We start from the raw sequence: 19,902 nt of genomic DNA, 5'->3' as shown, positions 1-19,902 counted from the left end.
GGCGGCGCCGCCACCGTCACATGTCGTTGCCACGGTCTCGTGCCACCGCGCCACGCTTAAGGCTCGAAATGCTACCGTAATGTAGCTATTGCTACAAAAAAGGAAATGAACTTGGGCATTACATGCGACGCGCATAACAGATTACCAATGGATGACGTAAAGATAGCGCAGCAGATTCCAAGGGAAGGCGAACGAAGCCTGGTGAGGAAAAAAGCGGGTTAGGGAGGTAATATGACGTGGCCCGCCGAGATAGCGTCGGCGCGTCTCACGTAGGTGTAGGTTAATTGGAAGTTAGCGGTATAGGCCGTAGTCCTGCTAGAAAGGCAACCGGGCGTATAATGATGATGATGAACTATTCTTTGATCTTTTCTAAGGAGTTTGCCTGAAACCCGCAAATGACCCGACAGTCAAAACCAACCTCAGAGTCTTTATTTCAACTGGGCCAAGCGCCAAATTTAAAACGCTGCCCTGAGAAAGTTTAGCAGCTCATGTAATCAAACACGTACGCGTCGCTTTCACCCGCGAATGCAGAGTGATTAACACGCTGCAGAGGACAGCGTTTTCACAATCCTGCTTTGTACAGTCGCGAGTAAAAAAGATTAGCACACATGGCGGAACACCGGAGCGCCCGAATGACAACGCGTGGCGCTGCGTGTGACGAAGAGGCTGATAACGAGAGTGCCGGGCAGTTCCTATTCTTGAGTATTAGGGGGCTCAGCGAACTGTGACGGCCCAACAAAATTTATTTTTCTGTCTCGCCCTCTCTCTTTTCTTTTAGCGTAGTCTTGCTCCCGCAGTCAAGGGGTGAAGAATAGGATAGTTGTTTTTTTTGTTTGGCACTTATTTTTGCGAGCAGCCTCAGCCGCGCTGCGCTTGGTAACTGCTTGAACAGCTCTGCATACAGGAGCTGCTATGGCCTCTTAAGGGAGCAGATTTGAATATAACTGAAAATATATGGAGGTTAAGGAAAAACCAACTAGCTAAAAGGCAGCTGCACGAATCATCGCCAAATATTCTTTGGGCAGCGGTTCAAGAAGAATGGAGCAGACTCCAGGCTCTTCCTTGCAAGCAGCCTGTTTGACTCCTTCCCTGAGCGCCTTCAAAGCGTTGTGAGGGTCATTGGAGCCTATGCACGCCATTAATGCAACGACGTGTTTGCTCTCGCATCACGACAGCGAGCTGGCTATCCTCCTTACTTCTTTTCCTGAATTTATGGGATAGTGCTTCTGTTAAAAATGTTGCTACACTTTCCCAACAAAGTGACTTGTGTGAATTAGTTGCATCGGGAAAATAAATTCTGTTTTTCGAGCTTGTGTAATACTGGCTAAAAGCAGCTCTATCATCCAGAGAGAGCTCTTTTTGACAAAGCTTCATGGACATAAAAAAACTGTAATAAAAAGAAGCCATCTTTGATGGGATAACCGAGCCAAAACAAATGCAGCATGCACAGTCACATAGGGTCGGCCCATCGCCGCTCGGGCGATGGCACGCTTGATAAAGCTTACTTCCTGCCGCCCCCCCCCCCCCCCCCCCAACCCACTGTGCTGCAAATATGGAAACGGCCCGATAGGCAGGTCTGCAAACCGCAGCGCCGCGTGGTGAGATATACAAATTGTGATCGCGAGTGATTTGTGCTAATATTTTTTACTCGCAACTTTACCAGGTCCCAATCAGATGCGATTTTGCAGCGAGGAGAGTCGAGCTAGGTGAAAAAATATCGCGGTAAAGTTTGGAAACCCTTACCTCTCAGGAGTATCATTTACATATATCCAATCTTGATGAAAACACCAAAGGGTTTGGATTTTGAACTTCGAGCTCAGTTGACTGGTGCGAACGGTAGCCAGCTATACTGCTGTCGACGTCACTTAACAACCGAATGAAAAAAAAAGCGAGTTGAGATACTTCATGTGAGATCACATACTAGAGGGACAAGATCTTTTCGGTTCACGCATTTTAGATGCAAGCATGTGTGAACAAATGCAGAAGTAGTTCGCATGATGTCGTTACTCAGCTAGCAAGAGTTAAGAACCTGTGTTAAATTGACGCCATTTTCAGTGGGGCCTGGCCCATCGACATGCATTACATTCCATCAAAAACCATGCAGGATTATCCGCAAGTACAAAATGTGCCTGGAAAACTTGGCACAAAGTACTGCGTGCGTCCGAAACGAGTTCCTCTCGGATCATTTGAAAGCGATGCAGCGTCACATCCAGGACAGCCACGTCCGATGCACTCAACAGCAGACAGGTATGCGGAGCTAACGCATGCGCAACGCACCGCTTACTGAGATAAAACACCTAAATAAGCACTTCGCTTCACAGAGAGCCTTATTTGTGATGCTTAATACTTTTATTATTTCTTTTATCTCTTTGCCACTGTTCAGCCCTGGGTATGGTACTGGAGAATAGATTGGCCCTTGCATCACAAGCGTCAACTGCCAAATGGTAGAGGAGGTTAAAGGACTGGTAAATGAACTGTTAACATGATTCCAGGCCTCACATGCCTTTTCGTTGCATGTCCGTTGGTCAGTCTTGATGCATGTAGTACGTCTGTCTTCCTTGATATGGTTTGCTTTATGTGCACCTATACCTGATCGAACGAACATCTATTTCCAAAAGTTCAGAGTCCTAGGGGCTCTACTTGTAGAGCATGCCATGCGGCCCGTTATGCATGCCCAGCGTTCCAAATCTCTTGAAGGCAAGATGAATTATGGTCGTCCCCCTTTTGAAGGTTAGGACCCCCACGTGTGCTACAAAATCCCAATTACATGGCTTAGGAGCAAACCCCCCTGTGTTCTGAACTTAAGATGAAAGCTGGGCTTCGTCTGTCCGCCTTTGTGTTTATAGGTTCTATCCTGTCAGTCACGCCATAATAGTTACACTATAATCAGGGTGGCTGTTGTTGGGGCCCGACTGTGGCTCCATAAGACACAGAGTGACACATCAGGGGAGAGTATAGCATGCGCCACGTCTGAAGAGCTGCAGGTACGGGTGGAAAGCACACTGCGGTGTTATAGGCGAATGTCATGCTATGTATTTCAACGTTTATGGAACATTACAGAGGAGACAACACACTAAAATGAGGTGGCTGCAGTCCTTTAACGCAACCGATCTTCCCACCAGCTTCAGCCGAGCCGGACGCATCTAACAGATTCCGAGCAACGTTGGAAGCGGCAGCCTGGCAGGAGCAGTTCCTGTGTGCCAAGGAACTACTAAGTCATCCGAAACTGCAGCGCGATAATGGCGGCAGCGTCGCCGAGGCAAGAAAGGCCTGCAAGTGAGGATGATGACGACACGGTGTAGCATCTGTTCCTATTTATTTATTTATTAATGCGAAACATTATGTGGTTATGTCGCGTCAGCAAAAGGTGGCTGCAAAATTTTATTCGCACGATTTTGTCGTTTTGTTTAAATAAATGTGCAAAAGTTTGATTGTGTTAGGTAGTGCGTGAGTATGATCTTGAAATGGAGAAAAGTTTATTGGATGAATTGTAATGAGTTAATATATTAATTTATATATTTCGGATAATGAAATTGAAATAATGAAAATAAATGCTGTGTTTGAAGGAGGTTGTGTGCGACTGCTTCGATGAAAAATGATGTAAATGGGTGAGAAGCCTTACTAATGTAAATAAAAGAAAAAAGAAAAAAGTAATAAAAAACCACCAGAAATTAAAGAGAATATAGACAAATAAAATAGAAACAACAAAAATAAAATCATATAAATTAAAAAACGAAAAATGGAAGCAGAAAGAGCGGAAAGGGCAAGGCTTTCGGATTTCTGCTCTTAAGCAGACAAGTGCAATCCTGTATTTTTTAACCTTACACTCCCCAAAAGCATCACGTGAGGGAGGGTTACGATCTCAGAGTATCAGTACACAAGGGGCAACACCTTAGTCAGTGCATAATTTCAAAAATATAACAGAATTCCTAAGAACTATCCGAGCTATACATGGTCACTACAGAGTAGAATACAGACAGATGCATACAGAAATGCAAAGTAATACGTAGAAAGAGGAATGTCAAAAATTAGTGGAGCTAAGTTTACCGACTTAACGAATTGTTCAGCAAAAGCTGGTTGGCGTTAGCGGTCTGTCCGGCAGGTAAGGCCGGTCTGGCGGATGGAAGCAACGAGGAGGGTAGCGCTGGCACAAGCATACTTATAATCATTTCATGCACGCGACGAGCCAACGTGACTCACAAATAGCTACTTGGCTTTGCTTTTCTGTTTCGTGCGCGTTAGGTACTTCACTTTGGTCTGTTTGCTTCGAGCATGTTTAGGTACTTGGCTTAGCCACTCTTTTTCGAGGATCTTTGGCCATTTGGCTCCGACTCTTAATGAGCCAGCACGACCTCTAGCGGTGCGGTCTTGCACGTTCAGCTCGGACATCAACACGCTTTCGTCACTCCCATCGCAATGGAGAATATCCACTACCGCCGGCACAGCGAGTCTACTAGCATCCCACGGTGCACACTTCTCGCGAACATACACCTTGTCAACGCTGCACTGAATTCCACAACTGCCTCTTTGCGACTATCGCAAGCCTCGTGCGGCTGCTCTTACGTGATACGCTGCACCGCCGTGTGCAGCGATCCTCGTCTCCACTTCGTTCAACACCGCGCTAGTCTCACCCCTGCCTCCGCGACGACGAGCGAGCCGCCGGAGCCTCGGCAAGCCGCGCACCTCTTTCTCTTTTCCTCCTTTCACTCCGACCTTCCTGCCTAACCCATGGCGCGGTTCTGCGTCTTTCCTTTTCTCCCCGTCCTCCTCGCTACGCCAGTTGTGGCTTTGCTCGTTTTCCCTCTCCCCGACGGCGCGCTCCGTTGGGCCGGTGCCATAGCAACCGGCGGGCTCTCTCTCCCGGCTTTGGACGGGAGAGAGTGAACTAACACGTTACACGTCTGCCGTTGTACCTCCTAAAATGGCTATTACAGCTTTCGCTGTAAAATAATATAGGCAGAGTAGATGCAGTACAAGCTCAACACGTGCTAACGAATGAAACAGAATTAGTTAACGATTCAATTGAATCGGGAAGGTCATTCAAGTGATATGACGCAGGGAAGGGCAGGAGAATAGAAAGCGTTTGTGCGTCCAAACATTCGCGAAAAACTAACATCATTAAGCAAGGGTCTAAAAGTGTACATTGGAGTGCAAAGTACCGCAACGCGCGCGGCTTTCCTCCCGAACGTTCGCTCTAATGCTATCGCGATATTATTATTGAATAAGTGCATAATAAGGTTTTCATTTCCCGCGCCGGAAGAAGTCACCCTTGCGTTAATACCATGGTCGCGCTATACTCGGGTGAATGCAGTATTTACTGGCGCTACCTTCTGCATACTAGACAACGAATTGAAGAACCGCTGCGTGTGGCTTTGTGTCTATAAGGCTTCAAATGAATTAGTTGCTCCCGTGATTTGCACACTCAGGTGTTGTGTTTAGCGTCAGGGCGCTGCTTTTTTATCGCTGCAGACATCTTACCCGCTACGAAAGCTGCGCAAGCACGGGGCTTCGCAGCCAGGCCGGCAGAGAAGACGCGGAGCTTGCCGGCCACATGGAATACTTTTTCAGAGCGCTGACGCGGAAGCACCGGTCGAAGTGTTTCGTTGCGTGGCAAACACCTGCTGCCAAATTAGGCAAACGGCCGCAGCGTAAGTCGCCTTGCTGATTTGCCGGTTTGAGCCAACCGAACGTCTTACAACGCGCTGGTTGGTTGGACGTTGGATAGTTTGGTTTGGCTACATAGTATTAGGTCATTTCCCCCAACGCCTTCATCCACACCTTTTTCTAAACGCCTCGTTAGGTGTATTACCTTAATCAGTTGTAGGATGCGAACTGCGAATATAAGTTCCTCGCAGTCCCGTTAGAGTGCGCTGTGAGTATACGAGTCCACACGCTCCCATGTTCCCGTTAACCGTGTTTACGATAGTACGTATTTAATTCCGGGATAGGTATGGGGCCAAACTTTGGACGCCTACGAATTATTCCGCAATTGGGGTCGGTGAAACGAACCAACTCCTCGTGGCCATTCAGCACTTATACGGCGACGCCACTAACTTGAGATAAGCTCCCTCTGGCCAACGTGTGCTAGCTTCCGAGAATTCACAACGACATGAAATGGGAAGGTGAAACTTTCATTTTGGAAAGACAGTGTTCCAAAGAATCTAGTTGAATTCAAGGTTGCTAATGGGACGTTTGGTTTAAACCTGGTCCGATTGAAACAACGCCAATGGCCAGAGGAAAGACACAGGTCACAGTTATTAGCCAGAGTTTTGTCCTTAGTCAGCGTTAGCCAGTGTTAGTCCGTGTTCAGTCACGTCAGCTCCAGTAGACACCGAAGCAATTCATTTTGGCACGAAAGCCCAACCACAACGCTTATGCGCTTGGTTAACTGATCAGACAAATCTGTTGAAAGGGCTTTGTGTCCTATTATCATTATATTATCCAATTACTTTTCCAGCTGGTCTCTGTCTAGTCTGCGGCGCTGTGGACTCACAAGGATGTCTGTTGAAATAAACGTTTGGCCTGAGCTAGTTAGTACCTCCTCTGTAATGAAGTTCCTTAAGCACTAGCCCTTTGCAAATGTGTTTATGTGGGTTCTCAGTCCTCATCTTTTGCGCTGTAGCTGCTTACTTCGTATCACATGAAGGGACAAGTGTTCCCCTTTGGTAATGCTCGAGCAGTGTCATTGCCCCACGTTAAAAGGCCCTGTGGGCAACTGCACCCGGGTTAGGTCCGTACTGAAGATAGATACTCTGGATCTAGAGGCCCATCTACACGAGAAACGACCGCGGACGGAGCACCACGTGACCCGACGCCACTGGCTCCGCCTTGTACACGGACGGCAGGAACGCGGTGGACGACGGTAGTCGGCGGGAGCAGACTACTCTCAAACCAGCTTCTTGTGGAGAGAACGGCGTCTTTGGATAGGGAGACAGAACGTAGGAGGGCGACTAGGGCTGAAAGAACCGCTGTTTCTTGGATTACTTAACCGCTAACTAACCCCTGTTACTCTCAAACCAGCCTCCTGTAGCAAGCAGACAACTCTCAAACCAGCCTCCTGGAAACTGGTTTGAGAGTAGTCTGCTCTCGCCGACCACCGTCGTCCACCGCGTGCATTCCAGCTCCTGCCGTCCGCTGACGAGGCGGAGCCAGTGACGTCGGGTCACTTGGTTTCTCTGTCTGCAGGTGGAATTCGCGATTTCGTCCTTCGTGTACATGGGTCTTAACCGACTGTGTCGATGTTTTCCCAAGACCAAATACGCACTTATTGGTGAGAAAATTATATTCAAGAACGGCGTATTTATTTTTCTCCGCACTTGATTCAAACGTGAGGAGTAAAAAGGACTATATGACCACCGCTCTGCAGGGGCATGACGCTGCAGCTTAACCTATAGGGGACACGAGCAAAATTAGCCGTGATGTCATCGCTGTTTGAGAAAACGGCCGGTCGGGGCGATAGCTGCATTTCATTTATTGACCTCTCACTAACAAAAATGTCTTTCGACAGTCTGTAGACTGTTGATAACCTTCTGTCCATAAAGTCTATTGACTCTCTATAGAAAAACTCTAGACAACGGTCTTAGGCAATACTAACCCAATATACAGTTTATAGACCATCTATAGATTTATGGCCATTCACTTTCAGTAGACGTTTGTCTATAGACAGTCTATAGACTAAGAACAGAGAAATATCTATAGGAAGGAAATAGAGTCTATAAGAAGTGTATAGACAGTCTACAGAACATTTCTGTAAGGGAGCTTATAAAGCACGTTATCAGTGAATCTCGGATAGCACTGATTTTTAGAATAATGCCGTAAAATTGTTATTAAGGGGAATTGACGTTATATGCTATACCGGAACGTCAAATTACATTTAAAATTAAAAAAAAATAATATCATATTTTGTATCATAACGATAATCTCTGTTCAAAGTAAACATTGTGCTAATCATGATTAATAAAGGTTATAGTGATGTTAAAAATTAATTACTAACTTTACATGTCTTGTCATAAACATTCGTTTAAAGTCCAAAATTAACTTCGTTCTTATTTATTTCTAAGTGTTCTTAAAATGTTTAAACAATAAGACATTACAAACTTATTTCAAGCACTGTGTACAACTTTTCTTTTTGTTGTTACAGGAAAGATGCTCTTGAACTAATAATAGATTGCAATAAATCTCTTAGTCTGTGCTTCCCATACATCGCATGCACAGCCTTATTATTTTTGTTAGAAAACTGCTTGTCACCCATTCGCCACTGTCAGTCAGGAGACACCCCTCAATAATGGCTATATAGTTTTTACTCCATGGTATCTGTTTCGAGGCGAGTGTATGAGCTGCATGTCCTGCTGTATTGTCGAACTGATGTGTCGCCCTCATTGTTGGTTTCTGCAACGTGCTCATGAAGTTATCTTGGCAGGCCGACATCCTCTTGCAGGGCTACTTAACCATTTTGAAGAATCTTATTGCAAAATTTATCCGTAAAATTTCAGAAGCGATAAAAAATAAATTAAAAACATTGATTTAGTGTCTGATCGAAACAAAAACTAACATTGTTGTAATGTTTCGGTCCTATGTAAGAAGTGGCCTCCTCTTTGACACTATAGAACGAGGAAATCTATCGGTGCAGGTCAGTTTTTCTTCAGAGTTTTATTAACGCCGCAGCCGTCCTGTGGATCTCAGCGAATCTACTAGACGCCTTTGGCATAGCGTGTACAGCGTTACCGGGTTACCGTTACGGGAGTACCAGTTGTCCGCCCACCACCAGAGCGTACGCGCTGATTGGTCCCGATGCGGCAGGCGTCCGCACCACTCCCAGGTAGCTGGCGCCTTCAAGGCGACCTGCGCATGCGCACTGATGGCGCGCTGGCTTCCAGTACTCCGGTAATGGTAATGGTAACGCGGTACCTTGACCGTGCTACCCTCTGCCGCTGGTCATTGACGGCTGTGCCCTTTATAGTTCTCCGCGCAGTCATCTCCGACTTCGAGGCCAACGGCACCTCTGAGACCCAGGAGTGCGACGTGTACAACAGCACGGCAGAGTTCTTCGCCTGCGGCCTGCGGTTCACCGAAATCGTCAGCTACAACCCGCCCAAGGAGAAGATCTGCATGTGAGTGCCCCTTTCTTCGCTACGTATGTGTCCCTCACTGCAAAAGACGCTGTAACAAAAACAAACAAATAGGCGAACACAGCAGGCAAAACCGCACAATCGTGCCTCAGCTGCCCCTGTCACTCAACACTGAATCATCAGCACACGTTCTCCTCAACCGACTAATGCTCTGCCGCATCGGATGGTGGGACACAGCTCTCTGTCCTAAGTGTCTGGAGCTCGGGGCAGATACAGACCGCATTCTATACTCCAGTAACGCTGCCATCACCTACCATTATTCCCCTCTCCCTCTTGCTATAGAATGCTTGGCTTCACTCGGTCTCGGCGGATGGCCAGCGAGGCTTAGCGAGGCCAGCGCCCCTTTTCACTGGGCTTTAGGGCCTGCACCGAGTAAAGTTTTCCTCCTCTCTCCTCGGTGCGCAGTGAAAGTCGCGTGTCTGTCTTGTCGAGAGCCGTTTGGACAGGCCGAGCGCTTAAAGTGTGGCCGCAGCTAATGTTATGCGTCGTCTTGCACGTCGACAGCGTTTGTTTGGCTCAGGTTTTCAAGGCGGAATACTTTTTTAGCGCAACACTTTACGAGGACAAGACAGGCGCCTTTACGTTTTACGTTAGAAAGTATTCCGCCTTGATTGCATGTCGACGCAGCGCAAACTACATCAAGCAGTTGAGATCGCATAAGAGCGACACATGCCATGCGGGCGCTATTATAATTTCCTTTGCTTTTGTTCCCATGCTACGTATATTCTACCACAACGCGCTATTTCCTGAAGAATAAGCTTTATGCTCAAGTGGGCAATGTGCAAATACGTGATGATAAGCTAATATATAGTTTAACGATGAATATCTTCCGTAGGCTATAACAAAGGCTCGATAGAAAAGGTGGCATGCGCGCTTAAAACTAACCTGATAGACATGTACTCGAGGAACTGACTTGATGGCCCCCTTTCACAATGACCAAAGCTGGTGACTACTGAAGCCATTGCCTCTTGTTCTTACAGTGCGAACTTGGACCCAAATCATATTTTACGCGACGGCTAGGGGGCAGAACATTGCACGCCATTTGCGGAAGTCGTGAGTACGGGTCCCACCAATTTCGCATGGTTGTGTTTTGTTCGGATTTCTGCACAGTGTTCTTCCATCTAATATGACTATAATTAGATTACGCAAGTCATACGCAACTCATGCGATTACACAACTAATTTCCTACCGCCACCAACACCACCATAACAAAAAAAGGTGTCCGGGTTTTAACTGGTTAAACCGAACATAGTACGAAAGCACGGCCAGTATTAGTGGACGAAGACGACGGTGTGCAGTGGGCTGCAGTTTAGCACGGCGCGTGTTCGGCAGCGGCGAGAGCCTATTGCTCGCTCGGAGAGGCCTGCAGCTGATATGCTCGTGCCGCCGCGGGTTCGTTCGACTGCCAGTCGTGGTTATTGATTTCCCATACGACAACGGCATATAGGCGTCCACAGAAAAAGCGATGTCCGTCTGTGGCCTTTTGTCAGCGTCTATGCACACCCGGAGCAGTGCATATTGCCAGATATTGAAAACTGTGCCACTAGGACTTCGGAACAATTTAACTGTTTTTAGCTGTCATAGAAAATGTATATACGCCTGAAAATACAGCTACTAACGGCCATAGCAAAGGTTTACAGCTATCTGGGCCAATTACCTATAGCCGGCCATAGGAAATGTTTGTGTTTTCGCTTTGCTGTTGCTAGGCAGCTTCAAACGGTCCAAAGATGACAAGATTCTTGGTCGGTGTTGGTGAGCCTATAAGTGCATTCCCAGCAATTTGGGGCAAAAAATATTAAAATTGGAAAATTGTAAGATACCTTTAAGGTAATATTGAAGGTAATGGCCCATTCTTCTGACATGTAGCAAAATCTTTCGTTTGAACTGTTTCCATCACTTGCATCAGTTAATACTGCCATAGTAAACCAATGGGGAATACTTTTGACGCTAACAAGAACGTTAATAGAAAAAAAATTCAAGACTTCCGTCGGGTGATCTGCAAATATGTTGATTGTTATAGTGAAATTTTTCATTATATGAAAAAAATTGCGTTCATAAAAGGTTTCCTGTTCAAAAAGGCTTTTGTCCAGAATTGTTGAGCATGGTTTAATTATGCTTTCCTTGGTTAGAGGGCCTGTTTTCTTCTTTCGCAAGCATACCCTGAGGACCCCGTCGTCTTGTACCAATCCTTGTTAAATGAAAAGGCGCAGCGGTTTGTACGCCAGGTTCACAGAAGTGCGGCACAATAATTATTATTTTTTTTTTGCCATTTACTAGCAGAATGTAGTACGTCCGATCTACCACTCGCTTTGCTGCTCAGGCTTCCAGGTTTACTTCGGAAATATAAATTTTTGACGGGCACAGAGATCCCCAAAGATTAGAGTTCGCATTCTGCTTTTAGCAATATGCGGCTCGAAATATGCGGGAAGCAGAAATGTAGGTAATAAACGCTTGTCGTTGTGCGTAAATTTGTTTCAGCATACGCAGAAATTCTGGACAAGGGTGTTTTTTTTTAAAAATAGGAAATTGTTTATGAACGCTTTTTTTGGCGTATCGCAGGACTGTTCCATAACAATAAATATATGCGCAGCTCCCTCCTCGGCACGCTTGCAATTTTCTGCCATTTAATGTCAAAAACGTGCCCCGTTGATTACCTATGACTGTCTTAGCTAAGCAACACCGAAAGTTGGGAGAGTTGTTTGAGGCTCATATTTGAAAACAGCGCAAACAACAGAAAACCCGCCGCGGTGGCTCAGTCGTTAGGGCGCTCGACTACTGATCCGGAGTTCCCGGGTTCGAACCTGGCCGCCGCCGCCGCGTTTCGATGGAGGCAGAACGCTAAGGCGCCCGTGTGCTGTGCGACGTCAGTGCACGTTACAGATCCCCAGGTGGTCGAAAATATTCCGGAGCCCTCCACTAGGGCACTCCTTTCTTCTTTTCACTCCCTCCTTTATCCCTTCCCTTACGGCGCGGTTCAGGTGTCCAACGATATAGGAGACAGATATTGCGCCATTTCCTTTCCCCAAAAACCAATTTTTATTATTATTAAACAACAGACGCGAAAAGCAAAGGACGAAACGTGTGCCTGTGTGGTAGTTTCGTCCTGTGCTTTTCCCGTCTGTTTGCGCTGCTTTCAAAAATGAACTGTCCTAAGTACACGGTTCGAGTGCAGGGCAAACCGTACCCGTACGCTCTTTTGCTCCTGGGGCCCAAGACCCGTTCCTCTATGCCTCTCCCGAGACTTTTCTCAAAACTCCGCCCACAACGTGGCGACGTCACACGGCGCGAAATTGCTAGCGCACTGCTGCGTCGCTCACCCCCGTTTCCTTGCAGGGCGTACTTGACCTTCGAAGCGTGCGCCACGGCCGCGCAGTGCCGCGCATCCCTGTCCGAGTTCAACGCGCACGCAATGCACGTGCGGAGCGTGGTGCTGAGCCCGTACGAGCCCTACTGTCGCGGATTCGTGCCTCCCGAGGTCAACGAGAACATCGACGTCATCACAATCGTCTCCAGAGAACCATACACGGGGCCCCCCGGACCACAGCCTCCGCCCCCAGTCACGGTTCCCCCCTGGACTCCGGAGGGGCCCAAGAGGCCTACGGGGCCCAAGGAGCCTACGGGGCCCAAGAGGCCTACGGGGCGTACGGGCCCTACGGTGCCAACGAAACCAACGGGGCCCACGGTGCCCCCACGCTGCAACCAGGACATGTACCTGGAAAAGTACTTCGAGTGCGGCGTCAAGTTCGTCATCAATGTGGACTCCGTCATGGCAGAGCACAAGAAAAACCACGAGTGCCGCGTCTGCAGGTGAGGACGCGTCACTATGGGACACCCATTCCTCCACCTCCACCACCGTCCTCTTACCGCGTCTATCTGTGGCCGCTAATATGGGACGGCGTCCTTAACGAGTGGCGCTTTCTCGTGCTGTGCTAATTATGCTCTTCAAATAGGACGTAAAAGAGGAGGAGGAGAAAAAACTTTGAGGAAAGCACTAAGGCCCTGTGAAGAAACGCACTCACTCTGCCAAGGCCCGCTCATAATCTGCCGAGCCCGAGTGAAGCCAAGGACTCCAGGAATAAGGGAGAGGGTAAGGGAAATAAGGAGAGGTAATGGCAGTGGAAACAGTGCCACATGAGTAGAAAATGTGTTCTGAGTCTGCCCTGATCTCTGGACAGTGGGTACAGTGAAATGTGTCACGCCATCCGAAGTCGTAGAGCACTAGTGGGGTGAGGAGAGTGTTTGAACTTTCGAAGGGCGTGTGCTTCTTCCGTGTTCAGTGTTGGGAGACGTAGGTGTAAAATTGCGCGAATGTCCTAGTGTTCTGGTAGTGTTCAGCTATTTGCTCTTTCTTTGTATGTTGTGGCGTCTTCCACTGACGTTGGATTTAGCCAGTGGATCGAAGGCGCCCGGATGCTGATTTCGTGGGCCCGCTGATAAACCAACTCATTTCCCTCGATCCCAGCATGACCCCAATCACAACGCAGGGTGATTTTAATTTTCGGACCGACTGTTATAGGATTCCACTAGAATTTCATGTAGGTGGGTTTCACGCAAAAGAAACGCGCAGTCTTACAGAACAGCGCTTAGGCCACCACGAATTCGGTTTCCTTCAGCTGCCTTGTACTATTAGCAACGAATGAAACGTGAACAAGAGAACTGAGACGTCCGCCCAAAAACACGAACATATTAGCTCCCGGGAATGAAATACAAGTGAGGTTGATTAAAATTTGTTTAGGACTGCCTTCGCGCCTTCGAAGTGAACTCAACCGCAGCTAGTACTGAGGTTTCCCCAGGCTAAGAGCTTCTCATTTTGCTGTTCGTGGTTCAGACATCTCGTCTGCGTTTCATTAGTTGCGGATGGTACATCTGCACATGCCTTGTGTCCATCGTCATCAGCAGCAGCCCTTCTGTAGCCACTGCATCGAAAAGGCCTCTCTCGCTCATCTCCAGTCAGCCCTGTCCTGCAGGAGCTACGGCCACCCTATCCACCGCAAATGTTCCGTCTCATCAGCTTACCCCAGTCTCAGCAGCTGCATGCTACGTTTACGTCCTCATAGAAGCCTCTACGTTACCCTCCTTGGGGAGCACCGGTTACTTTTCCCCGCAATACGATGCCATACATATGTCCACTTTCCTTGCTTTCTTTCAGTTTGGTCACTTTTAAGGCGAAAGCCTTTAATGGCTCATACTCGTGGTGTCCGTCCGTCCGTTCGTGACACTCAACTCCATAAGAAAAAAATATTTGAGCGCCACGCGATTCGAACCACCATCCTTCCGTTCCGCACCTGAGCGTGCTAACGACTACGCTACTTCCCGTCAACGCATATGTATTTCTCCTTTTCTAGGACGCTGGAGAGTGCTTGCAGAAAGGCGTCGAATCAGATGGATGCTTCCCAAATGCCCTCCAGTGTCTCCAGCTTTTAAGATTCACGAACAATTGTGTACTTAATAAACATCTTAACCACACATCAGTGACACAAGCAGCAACACCGCGCTAAAGGCTTTCGCCTCACTGCACTTCAGGTCAACAAAGTTCCCTCTGAATTTTTAACTTCTCGTACTCGGTCTTCTCTTTTCCTGTCCCTTACGAACGCGCTTTAATGAAGGAATAGTGCGAAGTATCACTAACATTTGCAACACATAGGAACTACGCCTACCACAGGCCTGCTCCGTGCAAGCATATTTGTGTAAAACGTTTGTTTAAATTGACGCTCTAAACAGAAAGGTGTAAAAAGGGGATAAGTTGTTATAATATACTGGAGTAAAATGTTTTCCTCCCATGTAGGCGTACTAGTGTCTAGAGTGTAGAGGGAAAGGCACGCTCCTAGGGGCTCCACTACCTCGCCTATTTAGGCTGCAGAATGTACGACAGCCACTCGTGGGCGGTAATTGTGTTTTCATGCGTAATTGCTTGGAGTACCCCAAACGTTGTGAGTATGTAATGCTGCTGCAGAACCTGAGATGTAAAATGGGATTTGTCATTGGTTAGCGTCGTTCGAGCTGGGCTTCTAGGACAGTCGCACACTCAGTGGCACGCGGTAGCTCAGCTGTTTCGGAGGTTTTCAGACAAGTACTGAGCTTCAGCGGCTGCGCTAGTCGAAACAGCCCTCCTTTTTACCCCCTATGGAGCACAGGTGGAGCAATTTCCGACGCTATTACTTTGAAGCAAATCCCACCCGCATCATCACGTCGCCACCGTGACTACCATGGCTGCCAGGACGCTGGAGTGGCGGTTACCTAAAAAAAAACATGCACTGAGTACAAGCTGAGTACAAGCAGGCTTGTATCCAGTTAAAATGACGAAGTGGTCACTCTTATTAAAAGCGCTGCTTTTGCTTGGTAGAAAACGAAAAAAAAAGAAACTAAAGGCTGCACTACCACACACACCGAAAAAAAAAAACTGCTCTGGTGTCGCCATTTTGATTTCGGTCCGGATCCCGGAGGTAACGCTACACCGCCATTCACTTCTAAACGGCGATCATAGATTCCTGTTGGGTTTCGAAGTCAAGTTTAAATCCAGTGGCGGGGAAGAAAGAAATGTTGCATTTATAAACCCATTTTTTTCACCAACAAGTGCGAAGAACAAAAAAAATAGACGGAGTTGTCCTTGAGCAGTCTTTAAAGAGCAGTTCATTTCCCAAGGAGATCGTGTAATTGGCCCAACATTGAAAATGCATTGGCAAAGACCGGTTTGCAAAGGAACAGAGTGAACCCATCCTATGTTCCAATATTGGGCAGATTACATGTGCTCCTTGGGTTGTGTCCGTCTCACAAGGCGCAGGATTGGCCTTAATGGCTTTCGCACTTCGATCAGACGAGGGTTCGCTACTGCTACTGCAACTGCTTTCCCCACGTAATTAGAATACGAGCGCTCTATTTTGGAAGCACTGGCTGAAGTACCCTGCGTACCTTTCCCTCCCCATGCGTGTCAGCGCGGTTCACGCTTTCCTCACGATAGTAACAAATCGGAGGGGACACTTAAGCTATGCCTTAAAATTATGATGTGATAGCATATATTGGGTCCATTTCCATATATGCAGAAGGTCATCCTCTACTTTACATTCCTAGATACCTGGGAGTCCTCATACCCCTCCAGGCACAGTGGTGCAGTGGTTAAGAGAATGCGCCACTGCCCTGTGATGGCAGGTGCTCCCAGCGGCAGGCCTTGTCCGGCCCAGGTTGATCTTCCCAAGCAAACGATCATTAATTAAACTGCCATTTACAATGGTAGGCAGTTTGCTCACTCTTTGATGGTCAGGTTGTGATGACGCTGAAGGGTCACATGGCCCACCTGTCTCCTAGGTTGCTGCCTGGGGATCACTTGCCAGAGCCATGATCGTGATTTTTCATTCACAACAACGATGCCGACAACGCCGACACCAGTTTTTTCTGGTGAACGGGGCCTTAAACGCGTTAATACCAGGCGCTGTAGTAACTGTGGCCGAACTCTCGTCATTAGACGGCTCCCTCTTCGATGCTTAAAGTTTGGCTCCACCGAAGTGGGGTCTCCAGTGAATCGATAACAGGTGGAGAGGAACACGAAGAGGGAGAGAGAGAAAGGAGCTGGCGGTCTGTATTACAGACCGTTTTGTACAAAGGGGACCAATCATTTTTAAGGCAGGTTGTTTGCTTAATTTATGACAGACCTGAAACAAGCGATCTCCATGTTCTGCCAGTGTGCTCTGGACTGTCTAGTATGGTTAGGGCACGAATGTCCCTTTTTCTTTCAGGCCTTGTGTACTGCTGAAGAGTTTTTATTTTTCTCCGTCTGATGTTTTGGAAAACGCGGTAATGATTCTTACTAAAACTCACGGTGACAAGAAATATAAAAAAAACGGTTGCCTGCTTCCGATTCATGCAGCCCCTACATATAGCGCGGGGGTGTCTAGATCCCATGTGAGTGTTAGTGGAGGCTCTGAGCACCCCCGCCACCCTCCACGACAGCCAATTGTCTTTAAAAGCCTTCAGGCGAAACCCCCTGCTCTTAGTCGAGAAGGCAGCATCGGTTCCGAAGTGCCTTTCGTCTTGTCGTGAATCGGGCAGCGTTCACTGTTGCGACCTTCGGTTGCTGATATGCCCGACTTGCCTTTAGGTATCCTTGCATTTGGTTCCGCGAAAAAAATCTGCGCTTCTGCTGCGAGAGTCTCTATATAGGAGCTCTACAGGCACTGGTTATTTGTCTATGTCAGCTAGGCGCGCTAAGTACGCGTGCCGAAAAATCGGCGAGCAAGAGGAGCCACTCTTCAGTGATCACTGCGGATATTGTTTATCTGGCAGGATGCTGTGTATGAAGACTATATTGGTGGAGCGAAGCACGCTCGCACGGCGTTGGACACACGCACACACGTACGCAGGATTCTCACCGGACGCGTAGAAGACCCGTGTCCCAGCAGAATTGCAACAGCGCTTTCGCTGCACGTAACACTGAGGCTGCGTCACTCAAAGGCACAAGCATATGCTCCTGGCAGCACTCATGCAGTAGCCCTATGGATGGCAGTGTTCTCTGCATTGCTCTCTACTTTTCCGCTTCCTCCGCTTGCAGCGCCGTCGCCGACCACCAGGCTTGCGTGAGTGCGATCGGCAAGGACACACACTGCTCAGACCAGGAGATCAGCATCAAGAAAGACCTCAACTACATCGACAACGAACTGCGGTCTGCTCCTGGGGTCAAGTGTCCCAGGGACAAGTGCCACCGGAAAACAGGTAAATTCGATTCAACCACATTCCCCCGGGAGTGGTTTATTTGAACGGAGCCATTCCTTATCGCATTAGCGCGTCGTGAGTCGTTGCCATTTTCTCTTTTTGTGCGAGGAGAACCCTGCTTTCACGACGCCCTAAAAAATTGACTGAAGTTCAATCCGGCTGAACCTTGTAGACGAGCGAAATCAATGCCGGCGGTTTTTATGGCGAAGAATGGTGTGACGCCTCTTCGCCGATGATTGTGTCGTTCATCGAGCAATAACCAACCCCAGTGACCATTTCGCATTACAAAATGACCTTACTCGCATACAGGGCTGGTGTAACACTTGGCTCATGTCTATAAATTCCTCTCAAACCGTCTTCATGCCCATCCACCGTCGTTGTATGTACACTGTGCCTGATTAATAACATCCGCATTGCAAAAACTGAATCATTTAAATAATCATGGTGTGCTTATCTCCCCTTACCTAACTTGGACATGCCATGTTAACCACATAATAAATTCTTCGAAATCTGCTCTAGGTTAAATACGTCGTAACCTTTCCCTCGCTTCTTCCCCTATTAAACAACTTGTTTTTCAAACGTTTGTGCGACCCGAGCTAAAGTATGCGAATGCTCTTTTTCACCCACACCACAGTAACCTTACTAACGCCCTCGAGTCGGTTCAGAACCGTGCACTAGATTCACTTTGTCCAGTTATTCATAATATTAAAGCATCTCATCACTAATAGCCCAAATAAACTTACCCTCCCTAGACTCACGCCGTAGGATAGCGCGTCTTAGCCTTTTTGCACAATTTCTTTCATTCTTTGCCTTCTGATAACCAGAACGTAAAAAGAGCCCACCGCATCGCCCGCTCCAGCCTCTGTAATGCTGCGTATCCCCCACAAGCCCATACCCCAACTTTTCAGCAGTCATTCTTCTTGTGCAGAGCATGAGACTGGAATGGCCTTCCCACCAAAGTTGCCGCCAGCATCGACCCATTAGCGTCCTGGCGGCTCATCGAGAACATTTCATCTTGATTCTTACTGAATTTCCTTTGCCTTGTAACACCCACTCCCTTATGTAATGTCTCAACATGAGACCATTGAGGAATCAAATAAACAAATAAACGTCTTCCCACAAAGTCACATCAGGCGATGCGAATCTCAGCTCTAAAGGCCAAGTCCAAAGGTCAGAGTCAAAGGTCGCATGACCATTGATCAGTGGTCACGCTAGTTGGTCACTGATATACCTCCATGCCATACTTTGGATATCACGGTTATGACAGAATGACTATGTCTTAGTTTGACCATGCTAGGCTTTGAAGGTCAACGACGAACCGAAGCTAGATCAGAAGTTGTACCTCGCGTAGTAGAGCTTTCGCTCTAAAAACACGACCACGTCGTAAAGAAAGATTCACAGACGTTAGCATTAGTAGTATCCCCGGCCAGAGCAGCCGCTGATGGGTTCAGACCGTGCGAGCCGGTGGCGTGACCCAGTAAATTAATAATAATAATAATTGGTTTTGAGGGAAAGAAAATGGCGCAGTATCTGTATCATATATCGTTGGACACCTGAACCGCGCCGTAAGAGAAGGGATAAAGAAGGGAGTGAAAGAAGAAAAGAAGGATCCAGTAAATTGAAAGTTGGTTTTTGGTGAAAAGAAAATGGCGCAGTATTTGTTTCACATATCGGCGGACACCTGAACAGCGCCGTAAGGGAAGGGATAAAGGAGGGAGTGAGAGAAGAAAGGAAGAAAAAGGTGCCGTAGTGGAGGACCTTGGAATAATTTCGACAACCTAGGGATCTTTAACGTGCAAGGACATCGCAAAGCACACGGGCGCCTTTGCGTTTCGCCTCCATTGAAAGGCGGCCGCCTCGGTCAGGTTCGAACCCGGGAACTCCGGATCATTAGCCGAGCGCCCTCACAACTGAACCACCGCGGCGGTCCAGCAGTCGCAGTGTGACACGCCCTATCCACTATCCCCACCCTCGACTCAAATTGGCCACCGCGCTCGACTACTGATCCGGAGTTCCCGGGTTCGAACCCGACCGCGGCGGCTGCCTTTTTATGGAGGAAAAACGCTAAGGC

At 47.8% G+C, this 19,902-nt stretch overlaps 1 protein-coding gene across 1 annotated transcript; it reads left to right on the top strand.

Moving 5' to 3' along the window:
* Window positions 1-2,110: 2,110 nt before the first annotated feature.
* Window positions 2,111-18,815, top strand: LOC144109764 (uncharacterized). Its single transcript, XM_077642560.1, has 7 exons — window positions 2,111-2,247; window positions 3,123-3,276; window positions 5,470-5,648; window positions 8,960-9,110; window positions 12,462-12,935; window positions 17,671-17,831; window positions 18,760-18,815. The coding sequence occupies exons 1-7, from the start codon at window positions 2,124-2,126 to the stop codon at window positions 18,813-18,815; spliced, it is 1,299 nt and encodes a 432-aa protein (XP_077498686.1). The 5' UTR covers window positions 2,111-2,123.
* Window positions 18,816-19,902: the final 1,087 nt, after the last annotated feature.

This window comes from Amblyomma americanum, chromosome 11 (assembly GCF_052857255.1).
Source record: "Amblyomma americanum isolate KBUSLIRL-KWMA chromosome 11, ASM5285725v1, whole genome shotgun sequence".
Lineage (NCBI taxonomy): Eukaryota > Metazoa > Arthropoda > Arachnida > Ixodida > Ixodidae > Amblyomma > Amblyomma americanum.
This window is presented reverse-complemented; position numbering and strand designations above follow the sequence as displayed.

Bases quoted from the DNA above. Each gene is read 5' to 3' on its own strand.
- LOC144109764 (XM_077642560.1), top strand. From the start codon at position 2,124: ATGTGCCTGGAAAACTTGGCACAAAGTACTGCGTGCGTCCGAAACGAG. The intron at 2,248-3,122 runs GTATGCGGAGCT...TCTTCCCACCAG, and splicing joins ATGCACTCAACAGCAGACAG to CTTCAGCCGAGCCGGACGCA. The intron at 3,277-5,469 runs GTGAGGATGATG...TTATCGCTGCAG, and splicing joins GAGGCAAGAAAGGCCTGCAA to ACATCTTACCCGCTACGAAA.